The 17,889-nt window shown below is 43.3% G+C and overlaps 1 protein-coding gene and 2 pseudogenes across 1 annotated transcript; 1 reads left to right on the forward strand and 2 right to left on the reverse strand.

The window, feature by feature from the left end:
- Positions 1 to 17,889, forward strand: part of LOC111980224 (uncharacterized) — a 401,020-nt pseudogene that overhangs the window by 85,631 nt on the left and 297,500 nt on the right.
- The window catches only part of LOC111981611 (poly [ADP-ribose] polymerase tankyrase-1-like), a 145,886-nt pseudogene continuing 132,653 nt past the window's right edge, over positions 4,657 to 17,889 (reverse strand).
- Positions 9,877 to 13,763, reverse strand: LOC139029475 (uncharacterized). The gene is made up of 2 exons (XM_070449524.1): positions 12,726 to 13,763; positions 9,877 to 12,414 (listed from the first exon to the last, which is right to left on the reverse strand). Exon 2 carries the CDS (start codon positions 11,703 to 11,705, stop codon positions 10,581 to 10,583), a length of 1,125 nt encoding a protein of 374 aa, XP_070305625.1. The 5' UTR covers positions 11,706 to 12,414; positions 12,726 to 13,763; the 3' UTR covers positions 9,877 to 10,580.

Here is a 17,889-nt window from a genome sequence, read left to right on the forward strand (position 1 = left end):
ACACATCATACAAGCTCTAGTGCAGGGCTGTTCATGTCGGTCCTGGAAGACCGAATAACTTCTGGTTTTCATCCTCTCCTTCCAATAAGGGACTAATGCCAGAGAGATGATGGCGTTTATTTTTTCGCTTACCAAACAATACGTTTTTGTATGGAGGTCAATGAGAAAGTGTCGAATTTGGTTAACAAAAAAATGCAATGTCTTATTTGCTACGTGTGGCTTATTTGATAATATAGGATTTTCGTAATGATTTGGTTGTTGTAAGTGTAACGATATAGGACACGTGACACCCCGGCAACTTTGATAAAAAAACACTTTACGAGGATTTTTATAGATTTTTTTTCTATTGTGCTATTGACTGTACGTTTGTTAATTCCATGTGTAACTCTGTTGTTTGTGTCGCACTGCTTTGCTTTATCTTGGCCAGGTCGCAGTTGTAAATGAGAACTTGTACTTTAACTGACCTACCTGGTTAAAAAAATCGGAGTTGCGCCTGGTCGTCACTAGTTACCACCGCCACAAAGTCATAAACCCCGCCTAATTCTACTATTGATCTTCTTAAAATGTGATTTTAAACCTATCCCCGACCTTAACCACACTGCTAACCTTATGCCTAATACTAACCTTAAATGAAAACTAATTTTTGTTTTCATTATTTTTTAAGACAATTTTGACTGCGTTATCTAGTGGAAACCGTTGTGCCTGTTCACACGCGTATCTGCCCTCTCATTGGCTAAAATGGTTCCATCTGATCTTGCCTCCTACCAACTTCCTTCCATTTTTGAAGACATTTCTTTTCATTATTAGGGCGGCAACTAGAGCATTTGGAACCTGTTTCCCAAAATCATCCTAATACTAAATGAATCGTTAGAACATCATACAAGGACCTAAGACCATGTTGACATTTCCGAGCCTTTTCCCAAAAACTACTTTCTTAACGTTGCACTTGAAATCGCTTGCAATCTTACCATTATTATTAAGAACAGTTAAGTGCGTGGTTAGATCACCGTATGCCCACTCGCGTCACTTTAGACACATCAAATAACCGCTAAACATAGGATGAAGACGTTTATCTGTCTCTGACCACCGAAAACTTCATAGTTTAATATATAGTTCGCAATGTTTTTATAAACAAGTGAATCAAGGATACATAAAAAAAAGAAAACCGAGATAACCGAATTATATAATAGTTAGATTTAGGCAAAAATATTAACATAACTTTCATTTATGTACAATCGATAGACCTACCTAGTATTATTAACCCGTTAGATCACTATATCTGAGCTGCTTCAATTTTCGTATCTATTAGGCCTATAGGCTATACAGTATTATCTAAAAGCTTAGGCATTTCACTGTAGCCTAACGAATAATCTAAAGGTCAACATATTAGGTCTATGGCAACGTCACTTAATTTCCCACTTCATGGTTAATTAGCCTATTTAAATGTTTTAATTGCAGAATATCTGTAGGCCTACTTGAAGCTCAATTCCTGCCTGCCTTTAGGCTACAATGATTTGTTGAGCAATTACGAAAACCATTGTCATCATATCCTATTTTTAGGTCACATTGATATTTTCTATAGCTAACGAAAAAACGAGCAACTTTGACATGATTTATTATTGCTCACAGTTTACAAACTGAAGAAATGCAGAATTAACATAATCAAACATTTCATTCAAAATAGCAGGAGAAAACAGTTCGCATACCTAATGGCAAACACTAATAAATAAAGATGACTTTGAATAGCCAGAAATCATTTAAGAGCTACAGCAAGCCCTAGTTTAAATGTAAGGAATAAGGCATGGGGTATATGGCCAACCAGTTTATAATAGCAATAAGGCACCTCGGGGGTTTGTGATATGTGGCCAATATACCATGGGTAAGGGCTGTATCCAGGCACTCCTCGTAATATATGGCCAATATACCACAACTAACCGCTGTTCTTTTTGGATACAGCCCTTAGCCATGGTATATTGGCCACATATCACAAACCCCCGATTTGCCTTATTGCTATTATAAACTGGTTACCAACGTAATTAGAGCAGAAAAAAATAAATGTTTTGTCATACCCATGGTATACGTCCCCAGGGCCTGGTTTTTCCAAACACATTTTAATGCTAAATTCATCGTCAGAACCTTCGTAGGAGCATATCGTTAAATCTCCGAACTGTTTCCCAAAACCATCGTTTTTAACATTGCACTTGAAAACGCTCTTAATTCAGAGTTTGTTTTGATATTTCAACCTGCTTGTCCTGATCGCGACTGGTGTGGATGGACAAAATCAACATGCGCGGGATGGCACACGCGTGCCCGGTGTAGTCAGCATGTGAAACGCCTGCCTCACCACTGGTACATCAGCCAAAGCGCGACGTTAGATGGTTTTTGCCGTCCCACCGCCTTTTCTAAACATAGAAGAATCACATGTTTTTTCCATCTCTCTGCGACTGCCGATAACTTCAGAACAAAGTTGACTACAAATACAAAATTGCCAAGGTCTTTGCATTTGATACAACAAGCGACGTATACAATTTGTCTTCAAAAGAAAACCAAGATGACCGTATTAAAATATAAACAGTAGGCTATTCAGTGCATTTTTATTGGGTAAGCATTAGAATAAGCCCCCTCAATATTTGCAGCCGTAGGTGGTAATACACTACATATACCAAAGTATGTGGACACCCCTTCAAATTAGTGGATTCGGCTATTTCAGCCACACCTCTTGCTTACTGTTGTATAAAATCGAGCACACAACCATACAATCTCCATAGGAAACATTGGCAGTAGAATGGCCTTACTGAAGTGCTCGGTGACTTTCAATGTGGCACTGTCATAGAATGGCACCTTTCCAACAAGTCAGTTCATCAAATTTCTGCCCTGCTAGAGCTGCCCCGGTCAACTGTAAGAGCTGTTATTGTGAATTGGAAACATCTAGGAGCAACAACGGCTTAGCCGCGAAGTGGTAGGCCACACAAGCTCACAGAACGAGACCGCCGAGTGCTGAAGGGCTACAGTTAGTTCGTAGCCTAAGCTTTATGGCCTAACGCCAGATAAAAATTCTGTCCTCGATTGCAACATTCACTACAGAGTTCCAAACTGCCTCTGGAAGCAACATCAGCACAATAACTGTCAGTCAGGAGCTTCATGAAATGGGTCTCCATGGCCGAGCAGTCGCACACAAGCCTAAAATCACCATGTGCAATGCCAAGTATCGGCTGGAGTGGTGTAAAGCTCGCCGCCATTGGACTCTGGAGCAGTGGAAATGCCTTCTCTGTAGTGATGAATCACGCTTCACCATCTGGCAGTCTGATGGACGAATCTGTGTTTGGCGGATGCTAGGAGAATGCTACCTGCCCCAATACATAGTGCCAACTATAAAGTTTGGTGGAGGAGGAATAATGGTCTGGGGCTGTTTTTTCATGGTTCGGGCTAGGCCCCTTAGTTTCAGTGAAGGGCAATCTTAACGCTACAGCATACAATGACATTCTAGACGATTCTGTGCTTCCAACTTTGGGAAGGCCCTTTCCTGCTTCAGCATGACAATGCCCCGTGCACAAAGCGACGTCCATACAGAAATGGTTTGTCGAGATCGGTGTGGAAGAACTTGACTGGCCTGCACAGAGCCCTGACCTCAACTCCATCAAACACCTTCTGGATGAATTGGAACGCTGACTGCAAGCCAGGCCTAATCGCCCAACATCAGTGCCCGACCTCACTAATGCTCGTGGCTGAATGGAAGAAAGTCCCTGCAGCAATGTTCCAACATCTAGTGGAAAGCCTTCCCATAAGAGTGGAGGCTGTTATAGCAACAAAGGGGGAACCAACTCCATATTAATGCCCATGATTTAGGAATGAGATGTACGACAAGCAGGTGTCCACATACATTTGGTCACGTAGTTTATCTCTCTAGGTCTAGGAGCTAATCCGTCATCCGTATTGTGACATAATTAGAATGTTAATATAAGATTTGAATGGATAGAGCTGATCCAAAAGCAGCACTCCCTTTCTTTCTATCCTATCAGTAGCTACACATGCTCCAACGATGCAATTAGTGACCGTTCTCCCTGATGCCAGCGCATGTTGTTTTGGGAAAATGCATGTTACATCTTCGGCCATTGTAGGAAAGGTCCGTCGTTAAACACTCGTAAGCCTAAATTCCATCGCTATCGGGAAACCGGGCCCTACTCTAATGCCATTCACATCATCTAGGGGAGAACACAATAGCTCTGTGTGACAAACAGGTGGAGAGATTGTTTGTTTTGATCGACTCATTTCTAATCGGCCCCCTGAATGAGAAGTTTGACTGACATCTTTTCCTGCTGGTGATCGCTGAAGTAATGGTCAACTCTGTCCTCACAGCTATTCATCTCCCCCACTTCACTGAAAATCAATTCCCCTCTACAGGAAAGCATAGCACAGCCAATTCTGTTTCACAGTGTTGAGTACATTTTTCCTCTGGACATTTCCATGAATGTTCCGCACAGTATTAGTATGTAGTGTTGGGTTGAAAGAAAAATGAGCTGTAGTCAATACAAGGTCATGCTCCTTTTGAGGAACACTTACATTATGTACATTTAACTTCAACAAAAGCCATTCAGACAAAACAATCTTCCGTGAACTACTTTGATTGTGAGAAAAGTAGCAGGGAAGAGGCATTGGTCAGATGTGAACAGTTATGTACTTTATTAATACTTCTTTACAACACTGAGGAGTGTTACATTAGTCTCCAAATCAGCTGTGGTACATGGTAGTCAGTGTGTCATTCATTACTGGATCTTTTCAGCACCAGAAAAACTAAATAAAATGGTGAAAAAATAAGATAAGGACTGTAGTAGGAAGAGTAAGAGGCATCGAGGCTCTCTCCAGGTGTTGGTCTGAAGAGAAGAGTGGAGATTAAATGAAAATTCCACTCAAACTATCTTTTGGTATGGTTTCATTAGTCGCTTCATACTGGGACACATTCTGTATTTTGAAAGTTCTATATCTTGAAAACTTGATTGCTGACGTGCAAAACTATCAACAGCAGACTAATGAAACACATACCAAAATATAGTTTTTGAGTGGTGTTTTCCTTTAAGACCAGGGTTCAGTTCCAAATAGCCCCCTATTCCCTATATAGTGCATTACTTTTGACCAGGGCCAGTAGGGAACCCGTCAAAAGTAGTGCACTATATAGGGAATATGGTGCTATTTGGGACTTAAACAGGTTGCAGTAAATGGATGTGTTAACATCGCGGTCAAAGCGCAGACAGTTCTGGAGCTGGTATCTGAAACAGCAGGGATGGCAGAGTACCACACCAGCAGATGCAGATAGAGCCCAGCTAGTGAGAGTGAGACGACACAGGGAGAAGACAGTGTCCTCCAATACAGACTACAGGATGTGGCATTCAAACCAGCCATTGCTTCAAACTGTTATTTCCCAGAGGATGATTGACAAAACCAGTAGGAAGTAAGAAAAGTTATTGTTTACTTCTCAAAGAGGACACAGAGCAGAGGGATGAATGTGGAAGTGACCAAGAAAGAGATCGGGAAAAACAGCTACAAAAATCCCTTTCATCCCCACCAAAAAACAAACAAATAATTTACAGTACTAATACAGCTCACTCTTCATCCGTTAACAACATGGTGAGCTTTACAAAGGCATCGTCTGCTACACACTGTACAATACTGGACATCTTTTTTCAACGTTATTTTCAATACATTTTCAAATAACTTAAAAATCATTCCCGTTTAAAAGTGCAAATCCATTAAAAGATGAGTTTGACTGGATGGGAAATGGTAATGAAAAGTCAGATGTTCAGTGTTTTCTTGTGCAAAGTAATGTTCTAACAATAATAGTAACATCTTATAGCTTGCTTTACTTTCTCACATAACTCAATTTCTGTCCCAATCTGAAACCTTTGAGGATTTCCCATCAGTTCCAGTAACACAGAGGAAACCCCTAATGGTCCCAGAGAGGAAACCCCTAATGGTCCCAGAGAGGAAACCCCTAATGGTCCCAGAGAGGGAACCCCTAATGGTCCCACGAGAGGAACCCCTAATGGTCCAGAGAGGGAACCCCTAATGGCCAGAGAGGGAACCCCTAATGGTCCCAGAGAGGAAACCCCTAATGGGAACCCCTAATGGGCCCAGAGAGGAACCCCTAATGGTCCCAGAGAGGAACCCCTAATGGGAACCCTTAATGGGAACCCCTAATGGTCCCAGAGAGGGAACCCCTAATGGTCCCAGAGAGGAAACCCTTAATGGTCCCAGAGAGGGAACCCCTAATGGGAACCCCTAATGGTCCCAGAGAGGAAACCCTTAATGGTCCCAGAGAGGGAACCCCTAATGGGAACCCCTAATGGTCCCAGAGAGGGAACCCCTAATGGGAACCCCTAATGGTCCCAGAGAGGGAACCCTTAATGGTCCCAGAGAGGGAACCCTTAATGGTCCCAGAGAGGGAACCCTTAATGGTCCCAGAGAGGGATATCTTATATCATCTCAACTTTAAAAAAACAAAGAGGTCAAAAACCTCCAGGTCTGGTCCCCATTGTGACATGGTCCCATTATACATAATCTTTTAAAACAAAGTCAAAACAATAAAGTAAAACAATCATGGAAATATCACAATAAAATAATACAGAGCTAATAGGATAAATGAAGTGTAAGGTTTGATGAGCTAAAAAAAATATATTTGTGTGCTGGAAAGGGAGAGGTTATTGGTTGTTTTCAGTCACGCATGATCTGGTTCTGGGGTGTGTACCGCAGCTTCCCCTGCCAGGCTTGATGAAGAAACAGGGCTGGGAGTGAGGCTGGTATACTGCATACTAGTACATCCACCCTGATCTCTACCTACATATCCATCTGAGTGATAGGTACAGTAGAGGAGTCTCAGCCATGCTTCACTGGGGAAGCTATCACTCAGGTGAAGGCAGCCTGGCAAGAGTCCTTATCTCTGAGCCTTACCGCTAACCAATGAGCTCTGAGTCCCTTATTTCTAACCTTAACCACTAACCAATGAGCTTTGAGTCCCCATCTCTAACCTAACCTGAACTTTATCCGCTTGGTTCTCTCTATTTGGCCGTAACCAGTGTCAACCATGAGCGAGAGACCCGGGAGCATGAGCGAGAGACCCGGGAGCATGAGCGAGAGACCCGGGAGCATGAGCGAGAGACCCGGGAGCATGAGCGAGAGACCCGGGAGCATGAGCGAGAGACAGGCGACAACATTAGACAATTCCCAGTGAAGGCAACATTTTCAATTAAACACTAAAGAAGGACGAGGGAAAAAATAAAAACAAAACATTTGGGAAAATAAATGGTGGTGGTTGTGAGGAACTGGTCATTTATAGTGAGTGAAATAGAACAGAAACTAGTGGAGGACAGACATCTTTCCAGGGGTTAGAGTTCATTTAAGGGGCGGAGGTTCATCCTAGCTCAGCCCAGAATGTGTGAAGTAATGTTTTGGGTAACAGTCTCTGTGATTCGTTCTTTCCCAGCAAAGGTGGGTGTGTGTTAGTCTGGTTGAGTCTGGACTAGGTCTTCTGTTCTGCTCCGGCTGTGGGGGAGGGTGTGCTCTCTGGTTTCAGGATCTGATACGTGATGAGGTACTCTGGGTATGCCTGAGGAATACAGTGGGATAGGACAGACAAGTCATTGTCATGGGTCTGTTTGTGGTGTGTGTGTGTGTCTGCAGGCTTCCCATCCGAAACAGCTTGGAACAGTTTGTGCATATATTATGACGACATTTTGAGACGTTTTTGTTAGTTTTGGTCTTTGGCAAGGGTTTTTCCAGCTTTTCGTGCACACAACATTTTTTCTTGAGGCAGGCCGATGTCTACTCCCCTTCGTCAGTGATTGGTCAACAGTATGGATTCTTCAATGAAGTATTTGTCATTCAACGAGAGACTAATCAATTTCACCCACATTTTGTCACTTGAGAAATACTGGACCATCTTAGTGAGATGTAAAACTGCGTGAATTAGATCTCCTCGACAAAAACAACAATTAATGACAGACTTCTTGAGTTATTTTAGATATATTCTGACTATTCTATTCTACAGCGTCTCAATATGGACAAACAGTTGTATTGCTGGCTAAGCGCCAGCTGAACCGAAGCATGCTGAGTCCTTTAGACTGACCTGTTCTCCTCTGTAGATGACATACTCTGCGTACGCCAGTCCGTTGACGCTGGGCCGGCCGATTACTGAGTGGTGTCCAGGGGGGGCGTGGGCCATCTTCATGGCACTGAACTGGAGGAAGGACTTGCCCAGGGTCACTCTGCAGAACAACATCTGCCTGCAACACACAACAACCCAACACACACACACCTGTAATAAACAACCTAGTAACACACATCAGAATACTACACGTAACTTGAATTCATTCATAACACACACATCAGAACACCACATACAACGGCATGCAATACACAACGTCACCACACAGATTATAACACCAGCATACACACAACAGCCTCTGCCTGCAATACACAGACTAGACATCACACATATTATTTATGAACGTCTGGAGTGAGTCTGACCTGTGGCAGATGTAGCAGGAACGGTCTTTGTGAGTGGGGCAGCCTGTGCCCCCTCCTATCCCGTACACGTACTGGTTACTCTTGGAGGAGTTCTCTGCAAAATAGATGCCCGCTCCGAACATGCCTCCGATGTAGGCATGCCGTTCGTCAAAGCCCTTATGGATGATAGCGTTGATGAATGGAGAACCTGACAGAAGAGAGGAAGAGAAGGGGAAGAAAGAGAAGAGGAAAATCGATGTCAAAATCAACTCTCATTCAGCGTAGATGTTATAACAGAGAACCCACTGTGTTTCTTCACCAGAATTGACAGGTAAGACTGCAGAGATACTGGTATCTTACCGTGGAAGAGCATGCGTTCGTTGTGATGGTTGTGGTTTTCATCAGCGATCTCTTTCTGTCTGTGTGAGTACCTCTCCCTCAACTTCTTATTCACCACCTTCTGGATCTACAGACAGACAGACCACACACAGTCAGACTCATACACAGCTACAGAGACAACAGAATGACCTACATACTAAAATCTTTCACAGAGCGGTGTTTATTGAGGACAGAAAAGGGATTTTGGGAGGTTGTCTCCTCTCCAGGTGCCTATGACTCACCTTTAGAATGTTGTACCTGCTGAAGACCCCACCTGCGTTGCCCCCGTCCCGGTGCTCTCGGATCGTACTTTGCAACTGTAAGCAGATACACACAGCTAGGGTCAGAAAGGGGAGAGTACTGCACAGGGCACCTACATCAGTCTGATAACAAAGATCTACTGGCCCCATCAGTGGATCAACATTGTTTCCATTGTAGAAACAGATAATGATGTAGAGTACATACTTCCTCTTCTACAGACTGGAACTCCTTATCGTCCGTGGCCAGGTCTATGAGCACCGTACCCTGACTGGCACAGTGGAACGTCAGGTACGAATTAGCACCTGGAGCAGAGGGACGAGAACACAATAACAACAAATGAGAAACCACGGTAACAGCGCTAACAGGCGATGTTCTATAAGTAGGAGGTTGTGCTGAGAGACATCCGGTATGCGTTAGCAGCAGTGTCATCTGTTGTTTCATAAGCGGTTAAACAGTCCTCCTGAAAAACATTCAAATCTCTTCAATAAGCCAGTGTGGTCAATAAGGCAGTTTTATAAGAAAATGCTTAAATATTAAATCAATAAGGAATAAGATGAATGGAATATGGATGTGATCCAGCATGCAGAATCTTGGCTGAACTCTGGCTCTCTGACCTTGCTGTCCTCCCAGGAGTCTCTCCACGCCTTTGACGAGTTTGTGGCGGTGACCGTAGGCGTTGATCCCAATCTCCTTCAGCTCCTCGTGGCCCATATCAGCCAGGACATCCAGCGAAATCTACATGGAAACAGAGCACATTCAGCCAACCAGAGCAGGGGCAGAGGACAGCCTGCTCTAAACACAGCCAATCAGATTGGTGGAGTCGTCGGACTGTCCAAACACATCCAATCATAATATAATAAGAACCAAGGGACGCTAACAGTGCAGAGAACAGCAAGTCACCGTCTACTGCTAATGTGACATTTGGAATGACAAATCAGAACACTTAAAATTCCATTAAAATGTCTATTTTGGATTTATTTTTCAATTGAATTTCTCTCTCATCTCTTATTAAATTGTAGTTGCTGGTAAGGTTGCACATTTTGGGGAATATTCTGGGGTGGAAACTTTCCGAGGGAATTAACGGGAATATATGGGAATTAACAGGAATATATTGGAATTAATGGAAATATATGCAAATTAATATGAATACCATTTAAATGTCGATGTTTCTTGCATTGGATATATTTACCATATCATATGGAGACAGAAACATAGACAAACACGTAGACATAATTGCAAATGACTAAATCCTTCCAATAGAAATGTAAAAAACAACTTAGTTACAAATTGAACTCTAATTAAATGAGTTGACTCTTCACATGGGATGTTTCACTGAACAACAAAAGAAAGGGAATATTGAATGATCCATCGCATCTCCCAAAAACGTTTCCAACATACATCTGTAAAATGATGGTCTAGAAACTAACGCTTTGGTTGTCTTCCTCTCAGGCTTCCATGTCTTCTCCCTGGACCTCCTCAATGTCCACCTCTTGAACATCAGACTCTAAGGCCTCATCTTCACTGTCACTTTCCAACTTTGTTGAGGATGGCTCATTGTCAGACTCAAAAAGCCTCAAATTTGCTCGGATGGCCACCAATTTTTCAACCCTTGTATTGGGCAGCCTGTTGCGTGCTTTGGTGTGTGTCTTCCCAAACAAGGACCAGTTGCGCTCTGGCGCGCCTGATGGTGGTGGGATTTGGAGGATGATGGAGGCAACATGGGAAAGAGCCTCAGATCCACAAAGTCCCTTCCACCAGGTGGCTGATGAGATATATTGGCACGACTGCCATATTGCATCTCCATCCCAAAGCCCTTGCTTGGAAGTGTACGTCGCCAGACTGCCAAGAACCTTGCCCTCATCCAGGCCAAGGTGGTGAGACACGGTAGTGATGACACCATAGGCCTTGTTGATCTCTGCACCAGACAGGATGCTCTTGCCAGCATACTTGGGGTCCAACATGTACGCTGCGGCGTGTATGGGCTTCAGGCAGAAGTCTTCACACTTTTTGATGTATTTCAGAACTGCAGTTTCCTCTGCTTGGAGCAACAGTGAAGTGGGCAGGGCAGTACGGATTTCTTCTCTTACATCTGCAAGCAGAGTCTGAACATCAAACAGGATGGCATTGTCGCCCTCAATCCGTGCAATGGCTACTGCTATAGGTTTCAGGAGTTTCAGGCTGCTTACCACTCTCTCCCAAAATACATCATCCAGGAGGATCCTCTTGATGGGGCTGTCCATATCGGCAGACTGTGATATGGCCATTTCTTGGAGAGACCCCTTCTCCTCCAGTCGACTGTCAAACATGATGACAACACCACCCCAACAGGTGTTGCTGGGCAGCTTCAATGTGGTGCTCTTATTCTTCTCACTTTGCTTGGTGAGGTAGATTGCTGCTATAACTTGATGACCCTTCACATACCTAACCATTTCCTTGGCTCTCTTGTAGAGTGTATCCATTGTTTTCAGTGCCATGATGTCCTTGAGGAGCAGATTCAATGCATGAGCAGCACAGCCAATGGGTGTGATGTGAGGGTAGGACTCCTCCACTTTAGACCAAGCGGCCTTCATGTTCACAGTATTGTCTGTCACCAGTGCAAATACCTTCTGTGGTCCAAGGTCATTGATGACTGCCTTCAGCTCATCTGCAATGTAGAGACCGGTGTGTCTGTTGTCCCTTGTGTCTGTGCTCTTGTAGAATACTGGTTGAGGGGTGGAGATGTAGTTAATTATTCCTTGCCCACGAACATTCGACCACCCATCAGAGATGATTGCAATACAGTCTGCTTTCTCTATGATTTGCTTGACCTTTACTTGAAATCTTCATCCAGCAAATTCGTAGATAATGCATGTCTGGTTGGAGGGGTGTATGCTGGGCGAAGACAATTCAGAAATCTCTTCCAATACACATTGCATGTGAGCATCAGAGGTGAACCAGTTGCATACACAGCTTGAGCAAGACATTCATCAGTATTTCTCTGACTACGTTCCTCCATTGAGTCAAAAAAAACTTCTGATTCCAGGAGGACCATGAGCTGTTGCTATCAATAAGGTGTCTGATTCATCATTTTGACCTTGAATAGAAGTAGAGGGACTTTTGTCAGAGGTTGCTTGTTGTGAGTGCTCAGGGAACTTTATGCACTTGGCCAGATGATTCTGCATCTTTGTTGCATTCTTCACATATGATTTGGCACAGTATTTGCAAATGTACACAGCTTTTCCTTCTCCATTAGCTGCAGTGAAATGTCTCCATACATCAGATAGTGCCCGTGGCATTTTCCTGTAATAATTAGAAAACATTTGTAAAAAAATATATATATATAACTCCATGTACAGATAAATAGTTAAGTAGTTCGATTAAACAACTCCTTTGTGTAAGAAGCATGTTTTAAAATGAAACATTTATGGAAACAGGTGAATTAACACTCCTCAGTTAGCAGGCTCAAGCAAGCTAAAACCCACATGGTAGCAGAAACTAACTAGCAGAAATTGTTAACAAGTTATAAATTATTACTATTTACTAGTTAACAAAAAAGAATCTATGTCATATAAAATATATTCACCCCACCCATTATTGCAATCAAAACTTACCAGAAAGCATGTAGTCCTTGGCTCAGACAGTGTAGTAGAGTGGGCTCAATAGCATCTCATTAGTGCGCAAGACCTTGAGAATCAGCTGTACATGTGATGGAAAAGTGCACTGTACATGTGATGGAAGAATGCACTGTGCATGCAGAGGGTTGCAATTCCATTCAATTGGGGATAGTTTAACCAAAATATGCCACAAGACCTAGAATTGCCTTGAGTATCGCACAAAAAAGGTTCACTGTTATAAGCTAACTTTTTTGATGAATTTAAGCAAAATTCCCAAAATTCCCGGCCTTAACTTCCCATGGAAGATTTTCGGAAATTTCCTGGAAAGTTTCTGACCCTTGTCACTGGGGCCCTTCTTCTAACACTTTTTGCAGCCTACCATGACCCATTGTACCAAGATATGAGTCAGGTTCAGAGCTCTCCATCTCTCTCTCTCTCTCCGTTATCCTCAGTCATCCGGCCAGTGCAGTGAGTTGTTTAAAATCTCTCCACCCACTGAGGGGATAAACTTACCATGTGGAGGAGAAGAAGATGGGGAGAAGAGAGGGATTTAAATGGGTGACTCACTACTAAACTGCATGTTCACTGATCAACAACACTGGAGAATCCTTTTTCACAGCAGCATACATCATCATCATTCAGCCCACACACAAACACAAACCTTCAGATATGGACAAATAAACAAACGCTCACACAATCGCATATAGAGTATAACGTTGAGACTGTATGTAGAGGCCGTGGTGTGAGTGTGGGGTGTGTTAGTGACTGTGTGTGGAGGACCCTTGATTTTTTTATTCACTGAGCAAATATCCCCTGAATTATCTCTCTCTCACAATCCCAAAGAGCCTCATCCTTGGCTATCCCAAAGAGCCTCATCCTTGGCTATCCCAAAGAGCCTCATCCTTGGCTATCCCAAAGAGCCTCATCCTTTGGCTATCCAAAGAGCCTCATCCTTGGCTATCCAAAAGAGCCTCATCCATGGCTATCCCAAAGAGCCTCATCCATGGCTATCCACAGAGCCTCATCCATGGCTATCCCAAAGAGCCTCATCCTGGCTATCCCAAAGAGCCTCATCCTTGGCTATCCCAAAGAGCCTCATCCTTGGCTATCCCAAAGAGCCTCATCCTTGGCTATCCCAAAGAGCCTCATCCTTGGCTATCTCAAAGAGCCTCATCCTTGGCTATCTCAAAGAGCCTCATCCTTGGCTATCTCAAAGAGCCTCAAACTATTGAGCCGGTCTAAACAATCAGGAAAAGAAACCTGTCAGATTTTTTCCGCTCTCCAGACCTCCTCCCTCTGCTCCCTGCTGTAGGGATTCATCTGCTCATCTATGTGAAAATGACAGCCCTCTCCGTCCCAGCATCCCTACCGTGTCCCCAGCCTGATTTCACCTGGCATGGAACTCCACACACTCTCAACACCACACGCCGCTCTGCGTGGAACCCAACATTCCCCCTAAAACCAATCAGCAGTGGGATGAAGAGGTCAGCCTAAACTATCCTGCTGGAGACAAGGAGATACAGGGCACTTGGAGCTGCTGCAGATACATGCAGAGAGGGAAGGGAGGGAGGGAAAAGAAGAGCAGGTGATAGAGAGACGAGTGGGGGCAGTCAACTCTACAGGATGAGGGTAATTTCAGTGTCTGGCCATGCATCATGGTAAAGTCTGAGATGATCTGTTTCTATGGATTAGGCAGGCAGTCAATACTACTGACTGACTGTGGAAAGCTCCAGTGAAAAGACCAGCTGCAGACAGAGAAGCATGGAAGACAGATTGATTGAGAGTTGAGCTTTTTAGGTTTGTGGCGTGAGTGACAAGAGGTGTATGATTGGGCAACAGTAAACATGAAAGTGATTGGCTCGTACAGGGACCACAAGGATACGTGCATTTACCTGTTCCCTCTGGAAGATGTCGCGCAGGTGCTCCAACCCCAAGCTCTTCAGGAACTGGCTGATGTTCATGTCTACAACGGCTGTTGAATGAAACACAAAACAGACAAGACTGATTAAATACGTCAGACAAATCAGGCGAACCGTTTCTCATATGTATAAAAGTATGATGCGAAGTCATTTTAATCATTGTTGATGTCAAAGAAAAATGTCCATCCTTGGCTTGTCAAAGTTGTATAATATTATAATATACTGTATATAAAAGTCGGAGGGTTTACGTACTCTCTCTGTCCTTCCTGTCGGAGCCGGTGGCTCCATCTGCAGGACCAGTGGCTCCAGCCACAGTGAGCTCGCTGAGGGGCCCGGCCAGGTTGTCTATGCTGCTGGCTGCAGACAAGCAGGAGGGCGTGGAGGCTGGAGAGATGACCACTGTACTGACCACTGAGGCGCTGACCACCGTGGCCTGAGGCTTGAAGCAGCTGGGCAGGGCGTCCGGAGGCATGGCATCTATCAGCAGCGCTCTGATGTCATCAGCCTGAGACAGAGGAGACAAGAAACAGACACAATGTAATGAGGATTCTATAGTAAAGATATTTATTGATTTATACAGTAAACCATATACAGTGCATTCGGAAAGTTTTCAGACCCTTTCACTCTTTCCACATTTTGTTACGTTACAGCCTTATTCCAAAATGGATTAAATATTTTTTTTTCTTCCTGATTCTACACACAATACCCCATAATGACAAAGCAAAAGAGGTTTAAAAAAATAAATAATAATAAACTTATTTACATAAGTATTCAGACTCTTTGCTATGAGACTCGAAATTGAGCTCAGGTACATCCTGTTTCCATTGATCCTCCTTGAGATGTTTCTACAACTTGATTGGAGTCCACTTGTGGTAAATTCAATTGATTGGACATGATTTGTAAAGGCACACACCTGTCTATATAAGGTCCCACAACAGTGACAGTGCATGTCAGAGAAAAAAACCAAGCCATGAGGTCGAAGGAATTGTCCGTAGAGCTCTGAGACAGGATTGTGTCGAGGCACAGATCTGGGGAAGGGTACCAAAAAATGTCTGCAGCATTGAAGGTCCCCAAGAACTCAGTGGCCTCCATCATTCTTAAATGGAAGAAGTTTGGAACCACCAAGACTCTTCCTAGAGCTGGCGGCCAGAGCTTAAGAGTTATTCTGTGGAGATGTATTGAGTAAAGGGTCTGAATACGTATGTTTTTGCATTGTCATTATGGGTTACTGTGTGTAGATTGATAATGTTTTTTTTCATACATTTTAGAATAAGGCTGTAATGTAATAAAAAAGTGAAGGGGTTTGAATATTTTCCGAGAGCACTGTAGCTCATTAATCAGAAGGAAGGTCGTAATCGCTGAAGTTTCTGATAATCAGAACATGATTAAAGTCAGTGAGGACCTCATAACAAGCTACGGTTGTGTATTACAGTATTACATGGCAGAGTGAGGTCACTCCCTGAGGTAATTACAAATGTGTGTGTGTGCATCCGTGTGTGTGTATATCTGTGTGTGTGTGTGTATATCGTGTGTGTGTGGTATATCCATGTGTGTGCAGGGGCGAAAATCTGATATCAACCTTGGAGGGACAATTACATTACATTTTCTCAAGAGCAATTCCTGAGGGGGGACACCAAAAGTAGTGCTGTACACATAGCCTACGTTGTAAATATGTTAAATGTATATTGAGAACCATAATTCCTACAACTGAAATAATTGATAGGTACAGTAGTTAACTGAAGGGTTTACCCAACTTGTTCAAATGTTTAATCATTATAATACACTAATAATAATAGTTATAGCAGTGCTCCTACCAGTTCCAGTATGTATGCAGGATTCGTACTTACAACTAGCAATATCAAGAAAGCCAGTAGGTAGCAATGCATACACTGTATGGGGTGTAGTTTTCATAAATACAATGAACATGGTGTGATCTCATCTAAAATAATCTCCATTGAGAACCATCACAAAGTTAGTCTCCGTATTGAATTGACCTTTTAATTTGACTTTTTTGATACATTTATATAGTCATTAAATGTGCCACTGGCCTGAGTCTACTACAATATCTTTACAAGAACAAAAAGCTTAAAATAAGTACAGTTCTAAAAGCAAAATAACTACTTCAATGAAAAACCCAATAAATCAAACAAAATATCCTTCAGTCAGTGTCTCAACTCTTCAAACAGCAGCTATGGACAAGTATGTCGCACAAAGTATGCAATTTTAAATAAAAATAACATGAAATAAATAATTTGTAAGTGTACTGTCATGTACTAAAAACTACTCTCCTCTAGGCTGCTTAGTACCCGCTCATACTGCCCTAGCACAGCTCTAATAGCAGTATTCCGCACAGTCCACCTGGTTGAACATAGGGGTTTCCGGGTGGGCAGATGTGTTTCTTTGGACGTGGCAATTGATTCAACATGCTCTTAAACTTTCCTGACTGGCCAAAGAGGACACCTAACTGATGGACCCCCAAGAAAGGGAATCGGATCAGTGGGAGGCTGAGCAGACCAGCCTGTGTAATCAGATTTACACAGTGTGCTCCACACATGGACATAGAGGGCTAATGGCTGCTGCCTTCTCACAATTGCCCTGTGCACCTGTGTATTTTCCTGCCATGTTTTGAGGCACCATCGTAACTCTGCCCACGTAGCCAGACATGGGCAAATTGAGCCTCAACAACACCTTCAGTTGCCACTTTCGCAATGCCCTCGCCTGGTTGTCTCCGACACCCTGTATAGCCCAATAAACTCCTCGTGAGGGACAAGGTCATGGTCATACATAACATGCAACAAAGACACTCTCCGTGTTCAGCACCAGAGACATCTTGAGTACCATCAACAATTAATGAAAATTGTACAATCGGAAGAAGACCTTAAATCTCAGCTGCAATGGCTCGAATGATTGTATTGGCCATGATGTTCAATTTCATTCTGTGCTTTGGGGCCTCTGAAACGTCAACACTCTGTTGGCAAGAGTTTGCGGTTCAAAAATTGTGGTGTGGCTGATATGGTTTTGTTGGCCCAATCACTGGAGGTAACCTGGACAATGCTGTGCCACTGTCCCCTATGACTGGTGCTGCTGGCAACAAGGGTGACACCTGGTCCTGCCGTGGCTTGTGACCATTGTTCTCCTGAAGTTCTCTCCTCCTGCTCTTTCCCTTTCACCACCCTCACGTGACTCAGTCTGTCTCACTAGAAAAGAAATAATGTGTTTTGCCGACCCTAACTACCGGTACC

The sequence above is a fragment of the Salvelinus sp. IW2-2015 genome, linkage group LG20 (assembly GCF_002910315.2).
Source record: "Salvelinus sp. IW2-2015 linkage group LG20, ASM291031v2, whole genome shotgun sequence".
In the NCBI taxonomy this organism is placed as follows: Eukaryota; Metazoa; Chordata; class Actinopteri; order Salmoniformes; family Salmonidae; genus Salvelinus; species Salvelinus sp. IW2-2015.